This window comes from Lepidochelys kempii, chromosome 9, assembly GCF_965140285.1.
Source record: "Lepidochelys kempii isolate rLepKem1 chromosome 9, rLepKem1.hap1, whole genome shotgun sequence".
NCBI classification, from domain to species: Eukaryota; Metazoa; Chordata; order Testudines; family Cheloniidae; genus Lepidochelys; species Lepidochelys kempii.
Window position 1 is genome coordinate 7,882,286 of NC_136388.1, and position 25,622 is coordinate 7,907,907.

The following is a 25,622-nucleotide window of genomic DNA, read 5'->3' on the forward strand; positions in this document are numbered from 1 at the left end:
GTCCTCGCCGAGGCGCCGTCTCCTTCCGGAATCCGAACTCGGGGCAGCCCGGAAGCGGACGCGGCTGAGGGGCCGCGTGCGTGCCTGAGGAGACGGATGATGGCGGCCCGGGGCTCTGGGAGGCGGGGAGCCGGGTCTGGAGGGGCCCGGGGGCCGGACCCGCAGGAGGAGCCGCCACCCCCGCTGCAGGCCGTGCTGGTCGCGGACAGCTTCAATCGCCGCTTCTTCCCCGTCTCTAAGGACCGGCCCCGGGTGAGACAGACCGGCCGGGACCCCTTCCCGCCGCAGCCGGAGAGACCGGGGCCGGCCGGGACCCCTTCCCGCCGCAGCCGGAGACTCCAGACCTACCTCCCCGACGGAGAATCCGGGACCCTTCCCCCGCCCCGCCCGAGAGACCGACTGGGACCTCCCCCCAGCTGGAGAGACCGGCCCCCTCCCCTCTCCCGCCCCGGTGGAAGGGCAAATCGGCTGCTGCTGCCCCTCCTAAGACCAGAGGGAAGGCAGAATTCCCCATCCCCTCCCGGGATCTAGCCCACATTTCAGCTCTGATTTCTCTTCCAACTCTGCTGCCTCAGCCAGCTTGATCCTGTGGGGAAAATCCTCCCGAACCCCCCAAAAGCTGCAGAGGAAGGCGACCCCCCCCCCCGCCCCGGAGAGCCCCAGGGAACTGCAGGGGATCAGAGGGCAGGACTCGTGGGTTCTGTTCCTGGCGCTTTCCTTGCTTTGCTGTGGAACCTGGGCCAACCCAAGCCTTCTGCAATCCAAGCCTCAACTGCCCTGTCTGTAAAATGGGGGGTAATTGTACTGATATACCCAGGGGGAAGGATAGGGAGTATCCCTAAAGGTCTTTGACAACAATTTGAGAGATACCTGTTTGTGGTATTCTCTGGGAACAGCATGTGATGGGGGGGAGATACTGATTTGTTATATGCAAGTATAAAGCGCCCACTATTCTCCAATCTGGTTGTTTCTTAGGCCTTCTCTATGCTGGCAATTTATAGCGCTGCAACTTTCTTGCTCGGGGGGTGAACACCCCTCCCTCCCCCCCCCCAGCGCAGCAAGTTTCAGCACTGTACAGCGCCAGTGTAGACAGTGGACCAGCACCTGGAGCTGCGCTCCCAGCTCTGGTAGCTATGCCCCTCATGAGGGTGGGTTTTTTAGAACCCTTTCTCCCAGCGCTGCGGCCACACAAGCCACATTAAAGCGCTGCCATTGTAGATTACGTACCTTACGTACCTTAATTCAATAGAATATGTTTCCGGAACACTCATTCTGCATCTCTGATAGCAATCTAACTGGCTTTGCTAGAAGAACAAGAAATTGGTAGTTTACCAGCGAAGGACTAATTGCCACTGTGAGTTAATAAAATAGCTAAATAAAGAGATGTTGCATCATGTGCTGAAAGTGTCCAGGCTCATACAGAGTTCTGGAGAGGCCCTGCTATGCAAAGCATGCTATTACCATCTCCCATTTGATCTTCCTGGTGGAGTGACAGGTCTTGGAGGTGAAAGCTGCCATGACATCTTCCAACAAGAAAATATTTGTTAGAGTCCCTTTGGAACCTATGGGAGACAATTTTAGTTGATTGAAGTTTAGTTTATCAAAAAGAAGACTGAGAGGTGTCTTGATTACAGCATATAAGCACATTCACAGGGCTCTTTCATCTAGAGAAGAGAAGCAGAACAAGAACCAATGTCTGGAAGTTGAAGCTAGAGAAATAAAAATGAGAAATAAGGCACACATTAACAGTGAGGGTGATAAACTATTCGAACAAACTGCCAAGGGAGCTGGTGGCTTCTCCATCTCTTGATGTCTTAAAATCAAGACTGGATCCCTTTTTAGAAGACATGCTTTAGCCATACACAAGTCATTGGGCTCAATACAGGAGTGACTGGATTAAATTTATCTTGCTTTATATTTGGTGAATCTGTGAATTTCTTTTTAAATCCTTACTTAGGGATTTTAGTATATTAAGAAGCAAAGTACCCAAATACAGCAAGAAACTGCTTGAGAGGAAAGAGACCTGTAGAGCACACACTGATGTATAATATCTTGTAAGATCAGTTTATGATGAATGGAGGAGGCTTTCAAATGAGGCAATCTAACAGGAGTCCAGTGGTTAATGTGACTGATGTCATGTTGTGCCCCCTTTTTCCAGATCAAAAAGCACACCTTTCAACTCTGAAAGAGAAAGGAGAGTGATGGGGGTGAAGGATTTCACTGCATTAATTTCTGAACTGTTGAAAGGAGAGTGGGTGAAGAATGACAAACTCAGCTCTGAAACTATTTTGAATAGTCTTATTTGTATTACAGTAGCATGCTGAGGCCTCAGTTATAGCACAATTCCCATTGTGCTGAGTACTGTACAAATTTAAAACAAAATATTCCCTGCCCCAAAGCTCTTACAGTCTTAACTACAGACAAGACATGACAGGTTGGTAGAACACAATGTGGAGAGGGAGAAGACAAGGGTGACAGTAATAGCTAATACATACAACATGTTCGAAGTGCACAATTTGGAGGGAATATTTTCAAATGCAATAACAGCAGCTGTTTGTTTTCTTATCTTGTGCTGCCTCTCCTGGGTGTGAATGAAAGATAGTGCTTCATTTGAGGGAACTACATTGCCAATAAATGTTCCTGTAGCCCTCTTGCAGTCTAGACCCTGGGGAATTATAGTAAGTCATAAATAGGGGGAGTGTGTGAAAAGATTTTGACTCTACATAGCGTATACATACCAGCTATTTCTGCGGGAATGTTTTGGGTTTTTTTCACCCCCACAATGAGGAAAAATAAACCAGAAATCCAAACTACAACAGTTATAACACTGGGGACTAGAGAGCATTATGGTTGTTTGCTTTGCATTTGCTAGTGATGATATAGGAACTGCAGCTGCCTTTCTCACGGGAGGGACAAATGCCTTTGTGGTAAATGGGGAAGAGGCTAAGCCACTGCCCAGAGCAGCAACAATGTTTCCCATGAAATCATCAGCAAATGAAAGAAGAGAGTACTTTAATTGCCCAAATCTTAAGGCTCTGGTGCTATAGGAGACAGCAGTACCTCAGTTGGGGTTGAACAGTTATCCTCTTTCATTTTAATCTCACTGTCAGAAAAAGATGCTTTTTGAAAATGATGGATACAAAACAATTGATAAGTGATCCTTCAGTTGTAAATTACCTTCAAGAAAACACTTGACTCTCCAGTTGATGGAATGTATTGACATTACCTGCATAAGTGTTCTGTGGTTTTTTAAAAAAAAAAAAAATTGTTTTTTTAAATTTTGTTCTGAAGACCATTGTTCCTGTGGCTTCATCTCTCATGTCTGGCATTTTTTTTCTAATGGTTAGAGCATGAGACAAGGAGTCGTGACCGTATTACTCCAACACGGCTGAGTCGTCTTTCCTGCAGCTGGCTTGTCGCTGACCTTGTTTGGTGTACAGTGTTGGTTCAGCTAACTCTGTCCTGTTTCCCTAGGTTCTCCTTCCTCTGGCAAACGTGGCCATGATTGACTACACCCTGGAGTTCCTAACTGCAACTGGAGTGGAAGAAACCTTTGTCTTCTGCTGCTGGAAGTCTGCTGAGATAAAGGAGCATTTACAGTAAGGAACACCTCATCTTCCTTTGAGGCTCACTGTAAAGGAATGTTTTCCAAGGTCTTATATCACAGTGACCCCTTTGGCTAATGAAAGCTGGATGCTACTCCCATTATTGTCCCGAGGAGATAATTTGAGCAATGTCTCTTTAGCAGCTTCTGCTGGTCCTGGGAGCATACTTGTTGCATGTCCTTATTCACCAGCTGTTGCTAATAGCTGAGAATACAGCAGGGTAAATAACATGTGAAGAGAGAACATTTCTTCCATTGGAGAGCAGGATGTGGGTAGCAGTGTAAGTGGGCTATATCTCTCTGAGGACTGCATACATGAAGGTCTTGACTGTCTTCTTTTTTCGTATTTAAAGGCAGAACTTTCCTGGTTAGATATTTAATAACACTGTATACCTGATGGTCCTTAAACTACTGGCTTTCACTGAGGAGTCATGGCCTTGCTCTGTAACACTTTTAAGTGCACTTAGCAGGCTGGGGTCAACTCTCTGCTACACAATGTTCTTAGCTTCCATAATCTGTAGGCTTGTGTGCTAAAGAGGAGTATACAGCTTCATCTCTTCCCTGTTTCAGCTGTTGCCTACAGGTTAAAATTCTTCTCTTTGATTTTGCATAAATGCTTCGTGTCTTTCCCCTTCTTTTACGAATCTCTACACAAGATCTTGCCCACAAGAAAGTCATTGTCCTCTAAGCTATCGTCTCAGAGCATTACCCTCTTTTGTCTGTGCTACAGAAATAACTATGGTTAAATGTGACAGTGGGCCAGCCATCATAACATGGTTGCTTCTTATATGTGTGGACAGACAACCCCTCACACTGGAGCACCATATTCTAGCCTAAGGTAGAAGATCATCCTTTTCATTCCTTCTGGCCTGTTTTCTTCCCCTCCAGTAAGTCCAAATGGTGCCGCTGCACCTCTCCCAACAAGGTGCGCATTGTGACCTCAGACCTGTACCGCTCTCTTGGTGATGTGCTAAGGGACGTCGATGCCAAGTCCCTAGTCCGCTCTGATTTCCTCCTCGTCTCTGGAGATGTGGTGTCCAACATCAATGTTTCCACAGCTCTGGAGGAGCACAGGTGGGTGACTGGAGAGAAGGCGCACCGGCCTGGCTTGTTCAAGCTCGTTGGTGTCACTTTTTCAGAGGCATTGTTTAAACTCTTCCTTTCCTGTTTAGGATGCGCCGTAAGCTGGACAAGAACGTGTCTGTGATGACGATGATTTTCAAAGAGTCCTCACCAGGTCACCGTGCTAGGTGCCAGGAGGATGACATCATCCTTGCTATGGACAGCACTACGAACCGTGTCCTGCACTACCAAAGAACCCAGGAGCTGAAGCGCTTTCGCTTTCCCATGGTACATGCAGTGTGTGTGGCTGGCCGTGACTTGTGGAGTGTTCTCCAGATTTCCAACCAATTGAAGTGCATTCTTAGTATGTTGTCCTCAGCTGGTGCAGAGGTGTTCTGGATTGACTCCCACATGAGAAGCACTCAAGCTGTACTGTGTTCTCTTCTCTTTCCAGAGCTTGTTCCAGAGCAATATTGAGACGGTTGAGGTGCGCCATGACTTGCTGGACTGCCATATCAGCATCTGCTCCCCACAGGTGAGTTGCTGTAGTTCTGGAGGGCTGAAGTGTTCTGAGTAGCTGGTTTAGTGCTGCTCACATGGTAGAAGCACACTGCATTGTTACAGCATAGAGTGGATTCCAGAGCCCCGGTCCCATTCTTTGCTACTTTGCATGCATGGAGCATGTCATGGACACAGGAAGTATGATACTTTCTTGGGCTGCCCCAGCTCTCTCAGCGTCTGGTGTCTGTTGCTGAGGAAACAGGTCCAAAAGGAAGCGCCTCTGTGTGTGTCCATGTCTGAGATGAATGGAGGAACTAGTCCAAGATTAAACAAGGTGAAAAGTAACTGATCTTGCTGAGCTTGTTACAGGCTGCAATAGCAGAGATGGCATCTCTGGGGGCAGGGGACCAAGTGAAGTGTCAGTTCTTGCTGGCTGGTACCTTGTTGGTAATAATGTTCAGGGTGTTCCCTGCTATGTCCTAGATTCAGTAACTGTTCTTCCACTGTCAGGAGGAGAACTGATCTTCAGTCTTTCATGCTAAGCAAAATTACAAAGTTAGACTGGGCCAACCAGCTGGAATTAATATCCCACCCCTTCTGAAAGCCAGACTCTACTAATGTTCACTATGGAAGGGGATATGGGAAGCCCCAGCACCTCCCATGGAAGAGATTGAGCCTTTCTCATGCCAGTAGGAGAAGGACAAGAGCAGTGTCTTTTTGTGTTGTACTTTCCTGAGCTCCCTGGGAGTGGCTGGTCGGGGTTAATAACTGGGCTGTCCTGGCAATGTCCTCTGAGTTTTGCCCTCACATTGTCTCCAGGTGGCTGAGTTGTTCACAGATAACTTTGATTATCAGACTCGGGATGACTTTGTGCGTGGCCTGCTGGTGAATGAGGAGGTAAGGAGGGGTATTGCGGGAGACCCACTTCTGTCTGACCCGAGAGGGGCCTTTGGTTTATCCCTTATCTTTTCAGTGGGTGGCTGGGACCTTTTTGTGTGCTGTCTGGGATGAGGTGTTTCCATGTCAGTGCAGCTAGTTGTGCGTGCTGGGCTGTAACATGTTCTAAGTTGTGATAGGCACTGGAAGTTCTTGGGGAGCTGGGAACAGTTCTCTGTTAAACTAGGAACTAGATCTCCTGCGATTCACAACAGCACCTGCTCTCAGCTCCTGGTTTAGCTTGTATGCGGAAGGAAATATGAAGGCTTGGTCTTGTTAAATTAGAAACTGACACAGCCTTTACTGCTTCACCAACATGGTGCCATGTTTTACATTATGCTCTTCAGAGCAAGGACTGTCTCCTGAGTTTGGCACCACCCATCACAGTGGGGCTGTGATCCTGTTTGGGTCCTTTGGACACTGCCATAATACAAATAACGATAACAAAACTTTATTGCTCTTGACCTTTCTTCTTTCCAGACTTACTGTTTGGTTGAATTTCAGCAATTATAGGGGATCTGAAAGTCCTGGCTAGAGATAGGCGTCATGTCAGCAGATGTGTGCTAGCTGCCTCCACGGAGCTCTGCTGATGCCCCTGGGTCTTGACTTGAAGACCACCCTTGTTTTCCCATTCCACCACCTCCCATATAGCTCTGCCAATGTCCCTCACCCCGACCTGAAGCATCTCCTTGTATACCAGTCCTCGCTAATCATATTGGTTCTGTAGTGGGTGTCTTTGGAAACAAATGAGCAGGCTTGTGCAAATGAGATGCCTTCCTAAAGCCACTGGGGTGATAGTGACTGTGGCTTGTAATGCATTTGGGAGGCTGGAGTTTGGGAGTACTTGGGATGTGATTTAGGTCACTGGGGTCTGAGTGTGTCATGGAAGCAATGCCCTTCGTGTCTGAAAAGGCTGGTTAGTGAATATGGTAGCAGAGGCGTCTTTATGGAAGCAAGAGTGCAAAGAAGAGGGGTGGGTTGTGGAGGGAAAGTGTGTGGGTGACATTTAACATGGCATAGAACCCTGCTAAGGTGCAGGGAGCCTTCCTCTGCAAAGAATCCCTTGACACGCTTCTGTCTGTTTCCCAGGTCCTGGGGAACCAGATCCATATGCATGTGACAGCAGAGGAGTATGGTGCCCGTGTGTCCAACCTGCTGATGTACGAGGCTGTGTGTTCCGATATCATCCGGCGCTGGGTTTATCCTATGACTCCAGAGATGAACTTCACTGATGATGAGACACAGAGCTATACCCATTCCAAGCACAACATCTACCGAGGGGCAGAGGTGAGCCTGGGCCACGGCAGCGTGCTGGACGAGAACGTCCTCATTGGGCAGGGGACGGTCATTGGCAGCAACTGCTCCATTACCAACAGTGTCGTCGGTCAAAACTGCAAAATAGGTGAGTGCCATAAATGGGAGGTGTGGGGAGGAGAAGCCTGATGTTGTTTGGAATTATAGTGAATTCAGTTCTGATCGAAGGTACTTTTTGTGGGAGGAGAGGAGTGGAGGCAGTGGGTGAAATGGGATTATTAGGGAAACCAAAGTGGAAGGAGAGGAGTTACAAATAGTTAAGCTAGTATATATTGTACAGTTTTTGAGTGTTTAATTTTTAAAGAGGTCCAGGCCTGCGTGGTGGGAGCTAATGCCACAGCAGGGAGTATAGTGAGGAGTGCAAGCTAAGTGAGAGGGAGGGCACTTGGCACGCAGGAAAAAGAAAGAGGGGTCGTGTACATATGTTAAAACAATAACTTACTGGGCTTGTCTCAGACCAGTATTCTAGAGATGAAAATCTCTGTATCCCATGCTCATCCCCATGAACCTCCTAGTGTCCCAGCTTCATGGCCTTGAATACAGCTCCGCTGGTCTCATTTTTCCCTGGTTTGCTGAATTACTGTAGGTGGGAGGCCTGTTGGTACTGCAGCATTTGCTGAATCTCTACAGAAACCTTAACTCAGTTTATTTTCCCTGGCTTAGCCTAAGGAGTGGCTGCTGAAATCTGAGGCTGGCTCTGCCATGACGTCTAACCTTCACTGAGCCACAAGGGTACCCTCTAGTTCTGGAGCTAATGGGTTGGATACTCTCTGGTGCATTCAGCATTGGGAAAGTGCTAGCCCGGGGTGAGAGCTGTGATCTGCCCTGCTCAGCATCTTTGTGGTGGCGTTTAATAGGGGATGAAGTTATCCTGGATGGAGCATTCCTCTGGAATGGTGTCCAAATAGCAGACCGCGTGGAGATCTGGCAGTCTATTGTCTGCGATGAGGCTGAAGTGAAGGAGAAGGTCAAATTAAATCCTCACTGCGTCCTGACTTCCCAGGTGAGTTGCAAGGTTCTCCACATGCCCTTGGAGAGCTATTAGACTTGCTCATTGAATGTATGAAACTGAGAGGACCTGGCCAGCAGCTAGATTGAGGGGTGCTCCAGGCCTTTTTTTCTGGTTGGGGCATAGGCTACTGCCTTCACCTTGTCCCTTCTGCAAGGAGTTTGTTTTATTTAGCAGGCTACATGCCCAGGCACCGCTAATATTTCCAAATATGTTTCAATGTTAAGCAGTTCCAGGAGAGACTCTTTGAGGCAGCCCTCGGCTCCTGGGGGTGGGGGGGGGACAGGAGGGGAATGAGAGGTGGCAGTGGAGGGAGCTGTGCTTCTGTTCCTTATAGAAATGTGTACGTCCTTTATTTTTAGGTGGTGGTGGGTCCTAAAATCAGCCTCCCTGCGGGCACAGTGATCTCACTGCACTCACCAGATGAGGAGGAGGAGGACGACGATGAGTTCAGTGATGATTCTGGAGTGAACAAGGAGGAGAACAAAGTGAAGCTGAAAGGTGCATGAGCTTTTGTTGAGCACTTTGGTCCTGTCTTTTGTGGGGCTTCATCCTCTGGGACCAGCCTGTGGTCCCAATTTGCTGAAATGCAAAGCTGGTAGCAAAAGTCTTATGTTAAACTTGGCATCTGTGCCCATTTAGTGGGGAAAGGGGGATATCCAGTATACCAAGCTAATAGTCAAGTCAAATAACAGGTGACTACCTGCCCTCTCTAGCATCCAACCTCCTGTTTCATCATAAAGATCTGTGGACGCTTGTCTTGGGGTAGGAGCTCTCTATAGATGACAGGCTACAGCTTGAACAGTTACTCAATTCAGGACAGATGCCAAGACATCTGGCCCTCATTTCTCTTCCACTGCACCCCAGGGAGTACCTGGATCTTAATCCTCCTCCCCCATGGGATATTGGTTCTGTCAGTCCCCACTTGTGTAGGATTCAGTGTGAGAGTCAGTGTGTCGAGCCAGCCAGGCCATGCTGCTATAGGGCGAGATGAAAGAACAGTATGGTCGTCTTCTACTGGGCTAGGTTAATGAGAGCAGCACCCTGTATTCATGGATGGGAGACCCAGCCCTCCCCCCGTGGGTTAAGTATTTGGGACGCAGCTTGGTGCAGGTCATTCTGACCCTACCCTCAGTCCCCCACTAGAGGCCAATCCATTTCAGGTTGGTTGGCTGTCCCAGTGTGCTTCCTTCCTTCTAAACGCCATCTTCTTCTTTCAGGTTATAATAAAGCAGAGGTGGGGTCAGAGGGCAGAGGTTACCTCTGGAAAGCAGATGATGAGAATGAAGCGGATGAGGAAGAACAGAGACAGAGTCTTTGGGGTGAGGAAAGGTTTGATGTAGACTGCTGGGAGTGGAAACGCATGTACACGATTTCAGCGAGTTGCTGAGTGGGACATTAATAACGGGCAGGGATCATCTTTTTGTTCTGTGTTTGTGCGGCGCCTAGCACAGGCAGGTCCTGGTCCATCACAGGGGATCCAAGATGCTGTAGTAATACAAATAATAATTAGTATCTAAGGTCATCGAAGGTGATGTGTTGAACCAGGCTGAGGAAGTCTCCCCAAATAAAGTGGTGTGAAGTCCATTACTGAGATGTCAAAACTCAGATTAGACAAAACCCTGGAGAAGAGGGAGTGGGGGGAACAACCTTGGGTTAGAAATCTGACATTCCAGCTGAATGGGGAAATCCCATCCCTCTTGGAGCCCTTGTTTCAGACTGCCTCCAGACGCAGGCAGATGTCACTCCCCCAGTTCTGCTAAGGACATGTTTGGAAAACTTCCTTCCCAGCCATAAAGGCTAGATACATTTTATTGAAGAGAGGAAAAAAAAAAAAAAAGGGCAGCTGAGATTCTGGAGCACAATTCCACAACAGGGATGGATCTCGTGGCAAATTCCATCGCTGCCAAACAGCGAAGTCCGTGGCGTCTCAGTTATAGGTGTGGGATTGGGTGGCATGAAGTCTCCCATTGAGCTCCATGTAGAGTACGGTGTATATGGATGCACTGTGTTGACCAAACGCTCCTCTTTGCTCTTTGAATGATGGTCGCGGATCTTGCCTCTTCTGCTCCAGCCTTTTGTCTCACAATAACAAACTTCAAACCTGTGTCTAAATGGTGAAGGGAGCCCATTACATTCCAGGCACCAAGCTGCTGCTGTCACCCCTCGGGATGGGGGAGGCATGTATGTTATCATCATTTTCCACCAGAACTGCTCAGCTCAGAGGCTGCATCTGTTTTTCTGCAAGGTTCCAGCTCAAGTGAGAGTCCCATGCTGCTGGCATTGCTTGCCTTGCAACGAGTGAGCAGTTTGGCTGGGAGGGATGCTTTTGCTTTAATCACTGACCTGTGCTGCCTGATTCTAGGGATCTAGCAAAGCCCAGTCAAGTTAGTGGCAGGACCCACTCAATGGTTGTGGATGTCTGGATCTGTAAGTAGCAAATCCCATACAAGGATAGCTTGTTCAAACCTGCCTGGATTCCAGCTTTGTCAGTTGGGGAATTACTGCAGCTCCTCTGCTTTCGGGGTTCCCACTTAAAAGGTTACATTTTCCTGTGTTTATCAGGCCCCACCTTGAATCTAGAGGAAGAGAGTGAGACAGAGAGTGACCTGAGCCTGGGCTCTGAGCAACCAGACAGTCGGACTGTTTCTCCTCAGCTGGATGACGTGAAAGGTGAGAGGCCTGGGCCTAGAGGGAATTCTGTGAGGGGCAGGGAAGGGCCCTGACCTTGTGGGTAGTGGGGTGAGCCCTGTGCTGTTGTAACTGTGTGCACTGAAAGTTCCTGCCTTGCTCCATCTCACGCCTCCCTCTTCAGAGAGGCCCCCAATCTTCCTGGCCAGCATTTCTCTTGTTCCTGTTATAGTTATTTGATATTCTCTTCCGTGCCGTTGGCTGGTTAGTATATGCACAGGGGGCCCAGGTGGGAAGGTTGAGAAGGACTTTCGCTCTTCCTGACCAAAGGTTGTTTGAGGCTGTCTTTGTCAGAGACTGTTCCCTTTCCATAGCAGCTTATTGTGGTAATTCTCCCCCTGCTGCACATCCAAGAAGCCACAAGATGTGTTAGTACTTGTCAACATGGGAAAGTTTTACTGGTATAGTTAAGCCAATGTAGTTACACTGGAATTACGCCCCATGTGGCACTCTTAGTTTGGTATGAGTGCTTTTTCAGTTTAGCCTATGTGACTTGGAAAGAGTTTGTTGTTCTGGTATGAGTGGCTATTTTTCAGTTTAAGTGCATCCACTTAGGGAGTTATGCCAGTCTTGCCACATGAGTTTAAAGTCCCCCCTAGCTTATACCAGTATAACTTTCCACGTAGATGAGCCCTTAGGTCATGGAATAGCCTGTCAAGGGAGTTGTAGAAGCCCTGTTGCCTGAATCGTTTAAAACAGGTCTGCATACAACCCTGGAGAACACGTGGTGCAGTAGGAGACAGTCCTGTACTGGTGCCTAAGGATGAAATTGGTGGGATCTGGCAGGTCTTTACTTTTACTCGTACTCTGCAGTTACTTACAGGTGGAATAACTGTGGGCATGTGTTGGGTTATGGAGGGGAATGAGGAGCTGTTTAGTAGGCTTGTCCCTGCTCCTGTCATGGGGCTGGTTTCTCTGAAGTGAGAGGTGCTGTATGCTGGACTTCTCCCTCTCCTATCTAATGGCCTATTCTTTCATTGGTGACAGTTTTCCAGAATGAGGTTCTGGGTACCTTGCAGAGGGGTGAAGAGGAGAACATCTCCTGTGATAATCTGGTCTTGGAAATCAACTCTCTCAAGTAAGTGCTCCACCTGGGACTGCAGTGCCTGACTCTGAAGTGTCTTTTGTCTAATGAGCATGATGCTAAGAGGTTTGAAAGGGAACCATGTGACTAGCCCATGTGGCGATCAGTATCCAGTTAGTTTCTTCAGCAGTGGGGCTTAAGAGCTAGTGATGACTGAAGATAGTGACATGAGGCGATGAAGAGAGTGCTCTCGCTCCATAACCTCCCCGGCTAGCGTTAGCTGTTGTTCCATGAGCTCTTGGTCTAGGGACTGAATATCCATTGGGTGCCTATGAAGGGAATGGGAGGACACCAGTCCTTTTAGAGCTAAGCCACACGTTAGTTTACCCAGGGTGTTGCTGCTTTCCATACATTGCAACGTTCAACCAGCAAGTCCAGAGCCAAGAATCTGTGTGTGGTGTGGCATTTCCATCTTATTTACACAACAGCTCGTGGGTTTTAGCCTTCGTGATATTCTGGTCTGCTCTTGTTAGCATCTCCACTGCTAACATGCTTAGGTAACCTCAGCTTGTCCATGCTTTAGAATTCACCTTCCACTGTCTGCTGTCACTGAGAATAATTAGGCAGAACAAACCCGCTGGGCCTCATTAAAGTCTTCTCTCTACTGGGAGCAGACTATAAACTAGAGACACAGACAAACCAATTGACTTTTTCCTGAGCACAGATGGCAGTGGACCTGGTTTGTCTCCCAGGTCTGTGTAGGGGTGATGAAAGTAATGCTTATCTCACATTGAAAGCTATCAAATTGGTGAGGGTTGGAGCGCAGGGTCTAACTGGGTGTGTTCTACCTACCACTTCTCAAGTACAAGTCTGTTTCTCTTGTTTTCCCCATCATATTCCTGCATCATACCAGTAAATGTGAGTGTGCTGTCCCTGTCCAGGCAGCATGTTACATTCTGAAACTTGGTCTTTAGGAATGTGGTCTTTCATGAGACCCATTGCAATGCAGCTGTGTTTCTGACTGCATGTGTACACTAAACATGTTGTTTTTTTTAAAAAAAGACTTGGGCCCAGGGCTTGGAAGTTAAAATTGAATTGAATTCTTAGAAGTTCCTGTCCTGCAATAGAAGAAAAGACTTCAGTGGTTTGCCATGGCTGGAGGCAGGATGCCAGATTGCACAGATTTATGGTTGTAGAAGGTGTGTCAGTCTGACAACCCCTCCCCTTTCCCTTACAGATATGCCTATAACATTGGCCTGAAGGAGGTGATGCAGGTGCTCAGTAAGGTGGTCATGGAGTTCCCATTGCAGCAGCTCGGCACAGAGTTAGACCCCCAACACTACTGTGTAATGCTGATACCTGTGAGTATACCTCCCCACTCCTTTCAGTTTGCATATATTTTCTGTTATTGACTGTGACATGGTGTTTTAGAGAGAGGAGCCCTGGTCCCTGCCCCTGAGTTAAATCAGACTAATCTCAGGCACTATTACAGGAACAACAGATGGATGTTCCCCTTTGTGCTGAGCACCATACTTGAACATGAACCTTAAAAGAGGGCTGGGGATGGGATGGAGAGTTATGCACTTGGCAGTCTCTTGGTTTTTGCACTGGACACACCCTTCTAGTAAAGTGGCATTGGAGTGTGGGGTTCAGAAGTGGGATCTGAAGGAGCTGGGAGGCTGCATGGCCTGCGGAAGCAGGGAGAACATTCCCAGTGTACACAACAGCATGGCAGTAAGTGGGGCAGGCACTTGTGGGAGAAGGACTCAATAGCGCACAGGGCTTCAGTTTGTGCCAGCAGGCAAGATACAGGTCGGTTCAGAATGGTACAATCTTGAAAGTGAAGACAAAGAAATAAAGAGCCTGAGAAAGTACATTTTGGTGAGGCTGGAGGGACATGAGAGTCAAGAAAGCCAGAGAGCAGGAGGCTTCAGCAGCAGCTAAAAGATAGGGGAATGGAAAATTAAGACGACTTCTTATCTGTTCTTTCTTGGGACTTCTCTCCTGGTGCATAGGAGTGGGTCTGGGTCCTCCAGCCACCTACTGGCTGTAGGATCATTGAGCCTAGGGACTGGCCTGTCGGGAATTCAAGGAACTTGCTGGCTCATGAGCCTCCCTTGATTCTCCTAAAGCAGTAAAATTATCAACAATATTAACTCCACTTGACAAAGCTCAGCTGGGTGTCTGGCTTGGAAGAGACTTTTTTGTTTAAGTAGCATATGCTGCTTTCTGTCTCCTGTGCGTGAGGACTGGAAATATTATCCCTTCCTTAGAGAATAGATCCAAAAGAGGCACAGTCCTATTGGTCAGTCACCAGGAGTACTACTTGCCTGCAGTACAGATCTAATACTGGTAACTTTTCCAGTGTCCACTGCAGAGACAGAGGCAGGACCTGGCTGCCTCTGAGTAAGATGCAGGGCACTGCTTCACCCCTAGAAAGGCCCTGGGTGTATGTGGCTGTGTAAAAGGGGCTGCCATGTTACCTGCTGACCCTCAGTGAGAGCTTGTTCCAGGACCTCTGGTCTCAGTTTGGAGGAGGTGGACAGGTTCCCGCTTTTTCTGCTGTGGCCTCTGATGCATGTGTGTGTTGGACTGAGTGACCCTTTAGTGCTTGCAATGATGCATGTTTTAGAAGAAGCAAGTCTGGCTCCTAGTTGCAAAGGGTTGATTTGGATTGTTCTGCCTCTTGTGGGATAGGGGCAGCAACAATGGGCAGCTCCTGTGTTTTCTGTGGGGCAGTGTGATTGTGTGGGGTGGGGAGGGTGGGGGAAAAGACATTTCCCCAGATGGATCCAGACATGTGACTTAGTTCAGTTTTGGGAGATGCCTTCTGTTGGAAATGTGCAGCAGTTGAACAATTCAGTTCATACTAATTCAGTTCTCCTTATAAGGTTTAATTGAAAATGTACCATTCCTCGTGGCCAGAAGGTACCCTAACGAAAGTGGAGTACTGGGGCGCACACTGGAGCAGATGCTAGACTCTCCTTGTATGTGGAAAGCAACACAACTGGAGAGTTGGATGCCTGAAGTCTGCTGCTGTTTGGGATCCTAGTTTGAATAAGATACAGCGCCGCTCCTTGCTGGATCCTGCAGTGAGCTGCTGGTCCAGCAAGTGAGAGACATGGAAGCGTCACGGCAGCATCCTGTCAGAGGAGCTGGTGGATGAGAATGGGGCTGAGCCCATGGTTTTTCCATTAGCTTTGCAATGAGGGAAAATGATCAGAAAACCACGATGATGATTGTTTGTAGTACAGTAGCGCCTTAAGTTGTGAAGCTGCAACATCAGGACCACTCTACCCTTGTGCACTATTACAGATATTGTCCTGTGAGCCAATCGTCATTGATATACAAATCATCCTACTTGTATTTCCCACGCTATCTCCTCTCCTCCCCCCTGCTGGATGCTTGAAGTCACAAAGACCCGAACGTGTTCCGTCGTAGTAAACTTTGGTTTCAGAGTAACAGCCGTGTTAGTCTGTATTTGCAAAAAGAAAAGGAGTACTTGTGGCATCTTAGAAACTAACCAGTTTATTTGAGCATAAGCTTTCGTGAGCTACAGCTCACTTGATCAGATGCATCCGATGAAGTGAGCTGTAGCTCACGAAAGCTTATGCTCAAATAAATTGAGGTGCCACAAGTACTCCTTTTCTTTTTGTAGTAAACTTTGCCACCAGCAGAGGAGATGGAATGTGGCACTCCGGAGCCATTCAGTGTTGCCTTATGCCTTGGGAATTGCTCTGGGTGCTCTGTATTCACAGCCTTTGCAGGCTTGGAAACTTGCCCAGGGTCCCCTGTGTGGCTGTCATGCTGCCTGGAGGGGCTCAGGAGTGAGAATACAAAGCTCAGGGCAGACTGCTAAGAAGCAGGGCACAAACCCCAAACTGGTTGTGAGTTCAAAATACTTCGATTTCACCAACCAAGTAACAAGTGTAAACTCCTCAGGCACTATACGGCCTTAACATGGAGTCTCAGACAGTCACCTTGGGCATTCCACTCTATCTTGCCACCCAGGCAAGATGTACTCTGTGATGGATGGTCACTTTACACCAAAAATTACAAAATATTCAGGTTACTCCCAATCCTAAAGGACCAGTCACTACCACAGGTCAATTTGCATTTTTAGATCTCTGACCAAAGACTTGTAGCCAATCCTGTAATAAACTAACTAAAGGTTTATTAACTAGGAAAAATAAATGACTCTTATTTACAAGGTTAAAGCAAGTAATCATCCACACACGAGTTAGTCGGTTTTCAAAAGGTAACAGCAACTTCTATAGTAAGCAGACTCTCTGTATCCTTTAGGGCAGGGGTTCTCAACCTTTCTCTTTCTGAGTCGTCGTCCCCCCCCCCCCCCGGCCAAACCATGCTATAAAAACTCCATGGCTCGGCTATACCACGGCAACTGGTTTTCTGTATGTAAAAGCCATGGCCAGTGTCAGGGGGTAGCAAGCAGGGCAGTTGCCTAGGGCCCCACGCCAAAGGGAGCACCGCAAAACTAAGTTACTCTGGCTTGGGCTTCAGTCCCGGGTGGTGGGGCTCGGTGCCCAGGCCGCAGTCCTGTGTGATGGGGCTTCGGCTTTCTGCCCTGAGCTCTAGCAAGTCTAATGCAGGCCATGCTTGGCAGACCCCTTGAAACCTGCTCAGGGACCCCCAGGGGGCTCTGGACCCCTGGTTGAGAACCACTGCTTTAGGGCTAATCCAGGCAAAACAGCTGGGGATTCCTTGCATATGCTTAGAAATCCTTGCCCCTCAAAGTTCAAGCAGCAAAGGAATAATACATTTGGCTCAACAGGTATTTTTATTCCCTTCCCCCAGCATTCAGGCTGTGATGGGATGAGGGATTGGGCACTTACCCTCTTCAGGGCTGTGGGGGAAAGTCTTTGTTCCACAATGGCCCATTTGGATTCAGTAGTCCTTCCTGATAGGCAGGAGACAACGTCTTCTGTAGGAATCCAGCATTTTGCATTAGGTGAAGTTTTTTTTCCTGTTTGGTAAGTTACGTAGTTTCAGAACAAACATTTTACAATTATAAAACAAACACTTAAGTATTACCTTGTAGCATGGGATATAGAGATTATAAGTGAGATTAATGTATGTGGCAACATACAAGCATTTCATAAAGTCTAAACGCTCTACACATTGAAATAAGTCCAATACCTGTCTTAACAATCCTACACACAGGTGAGCCAGACTGATTTCCTGCTCTGCATTTGTCAGTGTTCAGTGAGGCCTAAAGGGCCTTGGCATGAACTGGCACCTGGTCTGCCAGTGTCACAGTGACAATGAAGAGGTCTGAGCTTTCCAGCTGGCAAAGGTGCTTCCTCCCAGGAGATGATGGGAGAAGTGAGTATTGATTAGCCAGGAATATGGCTGTGGGAGGTCTTTGCCCAAAGCTCCTGAGAAATCCCTATTACTGCTGTGTCATCTCCACTCAGACCCATTCATTCTCTGAGGGAGCTGCTATCCCTGGAGCATGGTAAAAGAGTGCGTGTAGCTCCATGGGCATGCAGGGGAACTTAGCCATTGGTTTCTCTCTTTTTAAATTAACCCTTGTAAAAAGAAACTGAACTCACTGACTTATTTCAGAGTAACAGCCGTGTTAGTCTGTATTCGCAAAAAGAAAAGGAGTAATTGTGGCACCTTAGAGACTAACCAATTTATTTGAGCATAAGCTTTCGTGAGCTACAGCTCACTTCATCGGATGCATACTGTGGAAAGTGTAGAAGATCTTTTTATACACACAAAGCATGAAAAAATACCTCCCCCCCACCCCACTCTCCTGCTGGTAATAGCTTATCTAAAGTGATCACTCTCCTTACAATGTGTATGATAATCAAGTTGGGCCATTTCCAGCACAAATCCAGGTTTTCTCTCCCTCCCCCCCCACCAAACCCACTCTCCTGTTGGTAATAGCTTATCTAAAGTGATCACTCTCCTTACAATGTGTATGATAATCAAGCACAAATCCAGGGTTTAACAAGAATGTCTGAGGGGGTGGGTAGGAAAAAACAAGGGGAAATAGGCTACCTTGCACAATGACTTAGCCACTCCCAGTCTCTATTCAAGCCTAAATTAATAGTATCCAATTTGCAAATGAATTCCAATTCTGCAGTTTCTCGATGGAGTCTGGATTTGAAGTTTTTTTGTTGTAATATCGCAACTTTCATGTCTGTGATTGCGTGACCAGAGAGATTGAAGTGTTCTCCGACTGGTTCATGAATGTTATAATTCTTGACATCTGATTTGTGTCCATTTATTCTTTTACGTAGAGACTGTCCAGTTTGACCAATGTACATGGCAGAGGGGCCTTGCTGGCACATACACATTGTAAGGAGAGTGGTCACTTTAGATAAGCTATTACCAGCAGGAGAGTGGGGTGGGAGGAGGTGTTTTTTCATGCTTTGTGTGTATAAAAAGATCTTCTACACTTCCCACAGTATGCATCCGATGAAGTGAGCTGTAGCTCACGAAAGCTCATGCTCAAATAAATTGGTTAGTCTCTAAGGTGCCACAAGTCCTCCTTTTCTTTTCACTGACATAAACATCCTGCTTCCCACAGCATGTTAATGGGAGCTGCACACCCTGGCTCATCACACTATCAATCAGGCAACTTCGTGTTCAGTTGTTCTCTTATTCTAGTGCTATAAATCATTGGTTCTCAACGAGGGGTCTGTGAGCTGGTTTCTGGGGGCTGCGGGGCCCTGCAGCAGAAGCCTGCGCCCTGGCACCCCCGTGCGGCTGAAACTGGGAGTGGAGCCACGGAGAGCCCCAGCTCCCCCTTTGGGGCTGAAGCCAGAGCTGTGGGGTTGGAGCCCGAAGCTGTGGCACAACTATGGGACTGAAGCCCCAAGGGCCCACTCCACCTGCCTGGTGGCAGAAGTCTGGAGCTCCCCTGCCTGCCACTGAGCCCTGGAGTTTTTATAGCATGTTGTGGGGGGCCTCGGAAGGAAAAAGCTTGAAAACCCCTGCTGTAAAAGATCTTGTGGTTTGGGATCAGGATGCGCACCTCCTGCATTGCCCTCGAGTTTTCCTCCCCAAGCCCAGACCCCCATTAGGCAGCATCCACTTTCCCGTTTCTCAGCTAGAAATGCAGCACAAAATCACTACGCGAAAGGTTTAATGAAAAATAAACCTTGGGGAGGGATCAGCCAGTAATGTGACAGCTTCCTGCTTCTCATCTCTCCTCCCCTTTACCTGTAACAGATTCTAGTAGCTGCTGCAGTGTCCTACGAAGCTTCCAGACAAACACAAGCAAATGGAGACTGAGCCTTTGGGAATATCTCTTATGGTGCATTTGTTCTGGAGGCAGCCCATTTTGCTGTGTCTGTCTGGGCTCAGCTAAAGGGGACGGACAGTGCAGGGTACAGTTACTAAGGCTGTGTCTACAGTAGCACTTTCATTGGTAAAACTTTTGTCACTCAAGAGTGTGAAAAAACACCACCCTGACCGACATAAGTTACACCGACAGATGTGTCAGTGTGGACAGCGCTGGGTCTCCTGCCGACATAGCACTGCTGCTCGTTGATTGAATGATGCCGACGAGGGAGCTCTCTCCCGTCAGCACAGAGCAGCTACCCAGGAGACCGTACAGCGGCGCTGCTGTAAGATCTCTAGTGTAGACATAACTTAAGTCTTTGCTCTGTTTTTAAGAGTTACTCCTTTTCAGTTAGACCTTCTCTAGCTGCTCTGCGGAGTGATCATGTCCCAGTCTCAGTGATGTACCTCTGTTCGCCATTGTCTGCTGTGAAGTGACATCCTTTGAGTTCCCTGCTCCCATGAACTCATTTGTGATACCTAGCACTCTATCTATAGCTCCTAAAGCACTTCAGCAAGATAGTTACACGTCATCTTCATGCTACAGACAGGAAAACACAGACACACAAGTGGCCTTGTCACCTCGTAGTCCTGTGCTATAACCCCAGCTGCCCCCTTAACATCACTCAGCTCTTGGGGAAGGTGTTGTGTATGTAATTAGGTGGTCTGAGTGATGAGCGAGTGGCTTTCTACAGTGCTTTGCTTCCCCAGACCAGTCTGTTCCCACTGAGGAACTGCATTGAACATGCACATTATCTGTGTTTAAAGGTCTCATAATCCAAGAGCATTTGTTCTTTACCCTAATTCCTCCTGCAGCTGTTGAAGAACTGGTCCCCGGTGTTTAAGAACTACATAAAGCGGGCATCAGATCACTTGGATGCCTTATCTGCCATTGAGGAGTTCTTCCTGGAACATGATGGCCTCCACACATCCATAGCCAAAGTAAGTTCCTCACAGCAGCAAGGACTTCTTCTTCCACTAGCTCAGTGGTGAATTGTGGTTTGTTGGTGCCATCAGCTTGTCATCTATCAGGAAAGGAAAGCTAGTGTGTCTGTTGGGAAGGGTGGGTGAAAGAACATCTATGAACATGATTAAAATCTCTCCTCTGCATCTGTCCAGGCCTCTGAGCCCTGCTATGGAGGATACTGGTTGACATGAAATCTGGAGCTGCTATCTAGCAGCTATCTAACCCAGAGGGACCCCTTCCATGGTGCTGTAGTGGAGGAGAAGCCAGTTTCACACTCTGAAGGCACCCAAACCCACCACCTTGGACCCAAAAGCGATGGGGTATAAAATGGCTTTTGTCACACTTAAAGATGGGAGATAGGCAAGGCTGGAAAGAGGGTGGGATTTCCTATTCAGGCTGAACTGGGTGGAAATCAATGAACAAAATGAAGGTGGTGTGTGGCTGATCTGCTTTTCCACTGTAGGTGTCAGTCTTGGAAAGTGTTAAACCCACGTCTCACACACACACGCGCTCCCTCTGTGTTAATGGATTATTTCTGCCATCTAAAATTGCAGCTAAACTCCCCAATTAGAAATCTTTCCGTGAATAGTTCCTCTGCAAGTGCCTGCACAGCATTACACCCGTCACTTCAAGAAGAGAGCTGTCCTGAAAACCCGCCTACACCTTGGTTCCCCAATAAGGAGGAATCTTATCTCATGGTACCAGTGCCTCTGCCTCATGGCATGAGCACTTAGCCTGGACTGATGCCAAAAGCCTTCAGCTCAGTAAGCCAACATGTCCTTGAATGACAGAGATTGTTTGGCATGTATCCATTGTTCTAGCCTGGCTTTCCCTGGTGGCCAGGAGTTGAAATGACACTTCATTACTGGACCTGGCACATGTAGCCCAGCTTTTATCAGTCCTCTGCTGTGAGGAGACTGACTGCAAAGTGTCTCATCAGGCCGCGCACAGAGGGGTGATGAGGTCCCCCCAAGCGAGAGTGCATTAGCATCCTCCTCTCATCATGGTGTCCAGCAAGAGCTTGATTCTACAAATGTTCAATTGCATTTGACGCCCACTATAAGGCACTGTTTAGCAAAGGCCATGTGGGGTTGAGTTGCAGATGTGACGACCAGAGTTAGGACTGGCTGGTTAGGACAACCAGAGTTAGTGCTCTTCCCTACTGCAGCTGCCAGAATTATGTGCATCTGGATCTGCGGACACAAGGGGTTCCTGAAAGATCCCTTTCGGTGGTTGTTGTTAGTGTACTTTACCAAGGAGCGGAAGATGACTTTGTGGAGCCCCCTTGGGGTCCTTCGTTGCTTTCAACTCCTAAATACCCCTCCCTGCATCCTTGGAGTTGAAAGCCGTGAGGGGAGCTGTGATTTGGACCTTGGGTGCATCAGAGCTACCTCACTTCAGGGGCTCAGTGTCAGCAGGGAAAGTGTTGGTATTGGGGACAATAAAAGCACAATGATATACACCCTGTTCTCGCCCACTGAGGCTTGCGGTGGGCGTCCCAGATTGTCATACACAGCCTTTGGCTATTAAGTGAACCAGTCCCAGAAGAACTGCCTGTTCTGTTGCCCCATTTATGGTTTTCTGATTGGTCCAGGTGCTGATGACCTTTTACCAGCTGGAAATCCTGGCAGAGGAGATGATTCTCTTCTGGTTTTCTCAGCGGGATGCATCTGATAAGGGCAGGCAGCTTCGTAAAAACCAGCAGGTAAGTTCGAGTCCTGGAGGGATTCACTAGCAGCTGCAGTCAGCCTTGGGGCAGGGGTGGTTCTGGTAAAGCTGGGTTCTCAGCAGGGCAGGTAATGAAACACACAATGCATTGGCTTACAGCAGCTCAGCCTGGCTTTCTGCCATGTTCTTCTGCGGTAACCAGAGTGTTCTGGTTGGGGTGAAGGATGAGGAAGTGGGAGAGGGAGATGTTTACTGACAGGTGTTCGAGAACCTGCTGGGAGCACCCTATGCTCTGAGTAATGAAGAAGCCTCTCTAAGCTAGGCAACTACTTGAAATGGGCTTCACGGAAATGAACTATCACTCCTTACATGTTTCCTTTGAAGCTGCTGTACCTGGCTCTCTCTCCTCATCCATTTGCGTGGTTCGCTGAGCACTGGCTCTGCTGAGCGGCTTGATATCAGAATAGCTCTTCTATAACTGGCTTGTGCTGCAACAAGCATAAAGCTCCTCTCCATCAGTAGGAACTCTGTACCTGGATGTGGCCAAGCCCAGTTCCAAAGCCTTTCCCACAAACAGTACAGAAGGAAAACCCTCTTTGAGGAAAAGACCAGATCTGCTTAGTTTAGAGCCCACATGAAGTCAACTCTCTTTACAAAAACCTGTCCGTGCCTGGAGCTGCTTATTTAAACAGGGTTCAGAAGGCAAAATGAGCAAAGTACATACCCTCAGCAGCCCGTCAGGGAGTAGGTTTCTCCTAGCAGCAGCTTTCCTTGCACTGCCCCTCTTATGGGCTTGAAAATTAGGTGGAGCTGTCATGCCTCCTTCTCATGAGCCCTTGATGGAACAACTCTGGGTCCAAACTTCCCTTCTCCCAAGCAGACTTTGCCTCTTTTTATTAGGGTTTTGGGGGTACCTTGGCCATGAGGCCTCCTTTGGGGGTTCCAAAGAGTCTGTACTGCCCACACCACCTGGATTTAAGTGTCCATTTTTATGTCTGTTTTCCTTGTTCCTCGGCCCCCCCATCTAATGTGGAGGTGGTCAAATGCCAAGAAACTGCAGTTGTCTCATTAAAGTAGGTGTTTTCAGGGGTTTATTTTTCCTCATTACATTTCATTGTCCCTGCAGCTTCAAAAGTTCATCCAGTGGCTGAAGGAGGCGGAAGAAGAGTCGTCCGAGGGCGACCAAGACTGACCTGGCCCCCTGCCATGAGAAGAGGCACTCCTGCCGCCCTTAGAGGAGGAGGGAGGGATCTCTTACTGGCCAGGCTTTGCCTGGCAAGGGGGGCAGAGCAAGAGCAATGTCAGTGCAGGGGGCGTAGGTGTGGGACCTGAAATCCAAGTGACTGACAATCCCAGCATTAATTGTTGTGTATTCCCAGCCCCGGAAATGGCATCTTACGCGGGATAGTCACAGCACAGCATGAGACCCACAAGGGAAAAGCAGGACACCAATGTCCAAGATCCTTCTGTGCCCTGTCTGTGATGTATTATAAGCTATCCGTTGGGAGGGAGCCACTCACTCCTAATGTAGAGGTGACAGGCAAATACGTACGAATTCCATGTAAATCTAACTCTTGGGGTTTGAACCATTTCTGGTTTGTGTAAATGTGGTCATATGGCCTGGTTATTGGGAGTTACTGACGTTCCTGGAGCTGTAAAGAATGGACAATTCATTCCCACTCGTGGAGAGCCCCTTCTGAAGGGACACTGGCAGGGCAGGTGGACAGACATGGCTTAGTGATCTAAGCACAGGGTTGGGCCTCAGGAACTCCTTTGGCAGGGGAAAGCACAGTTGTCAGAGGAAGCCCAAGGCATTTGGCAGCCTGGAATGAAAAGAGGCACTTGTGCTGTCTTTCGAGGAGGGAGAACCTCTTACCATCAGGCACACCTGGCTAGTTAAAATCTTGGGTCTGACATGGACTTGCACTGTGATCATAGCAAAACCATGTAACCTTTCTGCGTCTTTCCCTTTCTGTAAAGTGGGGCTAATACTCACTCTCCTACCTCACGGAGGGCTAGCTAATAACAGAAACACACTTAGTGAATAAAGTACTGTATAGAGGATTATGCCCCAGATATGACCTACCTTCTCTGTCACCCTAGTTGCTGGCTCTTTGGGTGAGGTTTTATTTTAACTTGTAAAAGGGAACAAGATGCCTGACTCTTGTTAAGGCCCCTGGTTCAGGGATTTGCATGGTTCTGAGCATGCAAGCTGTGACACCAGATGTTCTCTCATCCTGCTTCCCATGCTAGCGACAGACACACTAGCTCAAACCAGGTGTTTTATTTATTTATTTATTTTTTAAAAGCTAGCTTTGCTTTTCTCCTTTGGGGGAAAAATCTATGGGTCAGCAATTGCAGGGTAATGCATGGGTATGCAGCAGGAGTGAATGTGTCCTTTCCATCCATCCCTCTACTGCATCCTCCTCCATGCAGGTAATAGAGCCCTCGGGAGCAGCATTCTTGTAAATGTCATTGTGCCACTTCCCGCCCCTGTTCTCCCCCAAGAATGGAGCAGATCAGCTGACCCTTAATAGGTAGGTCATATGTTAAGCATGCTGACCATGCCACTGTCCTTTTAGGAGGGATCTGGAATAAATTCTGTGAGGGGAATACATTGAAGCTGCCCACTCAAGGTTTTTTTGGATGATGCCACATATTCTAAATGAGGGGACATTGATCTGTGCGGGAGGGCGGGTCAGAAAATGCTGCCTCTTAAAGATGGATGTTGGGAAGGGGGCAAACTTGAGAACTCACAGGGTCAGTTGCCAGGACTGTGCATGAAGGCCCTCGGCTTCTGGCATCACGGAACCCAGTCTTGTAAATGTTGGGGAAAATAGCTGATATATGAACTTTCTATATCTGCCAATATTTAATTCAGGGAGTGATTAAAAACATCCTGGTGTAAACAATGACCTCTCTCCTCTGTTTACTTTGAACAGATGTCTCTGATCATGGCACAAGCCTGAGCAGGGCTCATACGTAGTCTAATGAAGAGACTTATGTAATAGCTTTATTTCTCAACAGGATCCAAGTATGCCTATAATATGCAGATGTGAAATCAGCCCAATATGGAATTGGGATAATTGTTCAACCATGTCCAGCAATACCACCATCTAAGATAGGAGCTGGAGAACAGTTTACCTGATTAGAACTCCTGCACTTCAGTTTTCTACTAGCCGGGAGAGGCTCCCTTTTATTCAGAATTAAGTTACAAAGATGCATCTTAAATCTCAATGAACCAATGCTGAGAGTTACAAAGTGTATATAACACTATGCCCTCCTGATATTATGTGATTTTGAGGGGCAGAGGGTGGCAACAAAGCCCTTTTTCAAGTGTGGTTGCAAGCCAGCTGCAAGATCCAGGCAGCTTAAAATTTCCCTGGATGTCTTGAGTATTTTTTTAATAGTATAAAGATGGTTTAAAACAAATGGGTTTTGCTTGTAATTGCATAACTAACTTGTTTTGAGCAGAGGATCTGGATTCTTTGTGCCAAGGAACAAACAATTCTGCTTTCTGTGTTCTGCATTT

The 25,622-nt window shown here is 47.8% G+C and overlaps 1 protein-coding gene across 1 annotated transcript; it reads left to right on the forward strand.

Annotated features, from left to right (window-relative positions):
* On the forward strand, positions 1–25,005 carry EIF2B5 (eukaryotic translation initiation factor 2B subunit epsilon). Its single transcript, XM_073359178.2, has 16 exons — positions 1–252; positions 3,475–3,599; positions 4,493–4,678; positions 4,777–4,954; positions 5,121–5,201; positions 5,987–6,064; positions 7,193–7,505; positions 8,275–8,420; positions 8,789–8,927; positions 9,647–9,748; positions 10,992–11,099; positions 12,105–12,195; positions 13,379–13,502; positions 20,272–20,397; positions 22,017–22,127; positions 23,217–25,005. Exons 1-16 carry the CDS (start codon positions 97–99, stop codon positions 23,280–23,282), a joined length of 2,130 nt encoding a protein of 709 aa, XP_073215279.2. The 5' UTR covers positions 1–96; the 3' UTR covers positions 23,283–25,005.
* The last annotated feature ends 617 nt before the right edge of the window (positions 25,006–25,622 follow it).

Excerpts from the sequence above, each read along its gene's own strand:
- EIF2B5 (XM_073359178.2), top strand. The coding sequence starts at position 97 with ATGATGGCGGCCCGGGGCTCTGGGAGGCGGGGAGCCGGGTCTGGAGGG. Across the intron at positions 4,955-5,120 it reads AGCGCTTTCGCTTTCCCATG|AGCTTGTTCCAGAGCAATAT; the intron begins GTACATGCAGTG and ends TTCTCTTTCCAG. Across the intron at positions 12,196-13,378 it reads TTGGAAATCAACTCTCTCAA|ATATGCCTATAACATTGGCC; the intron begins GTAAGTGCTCCA and ends TTTCCCTTACAG.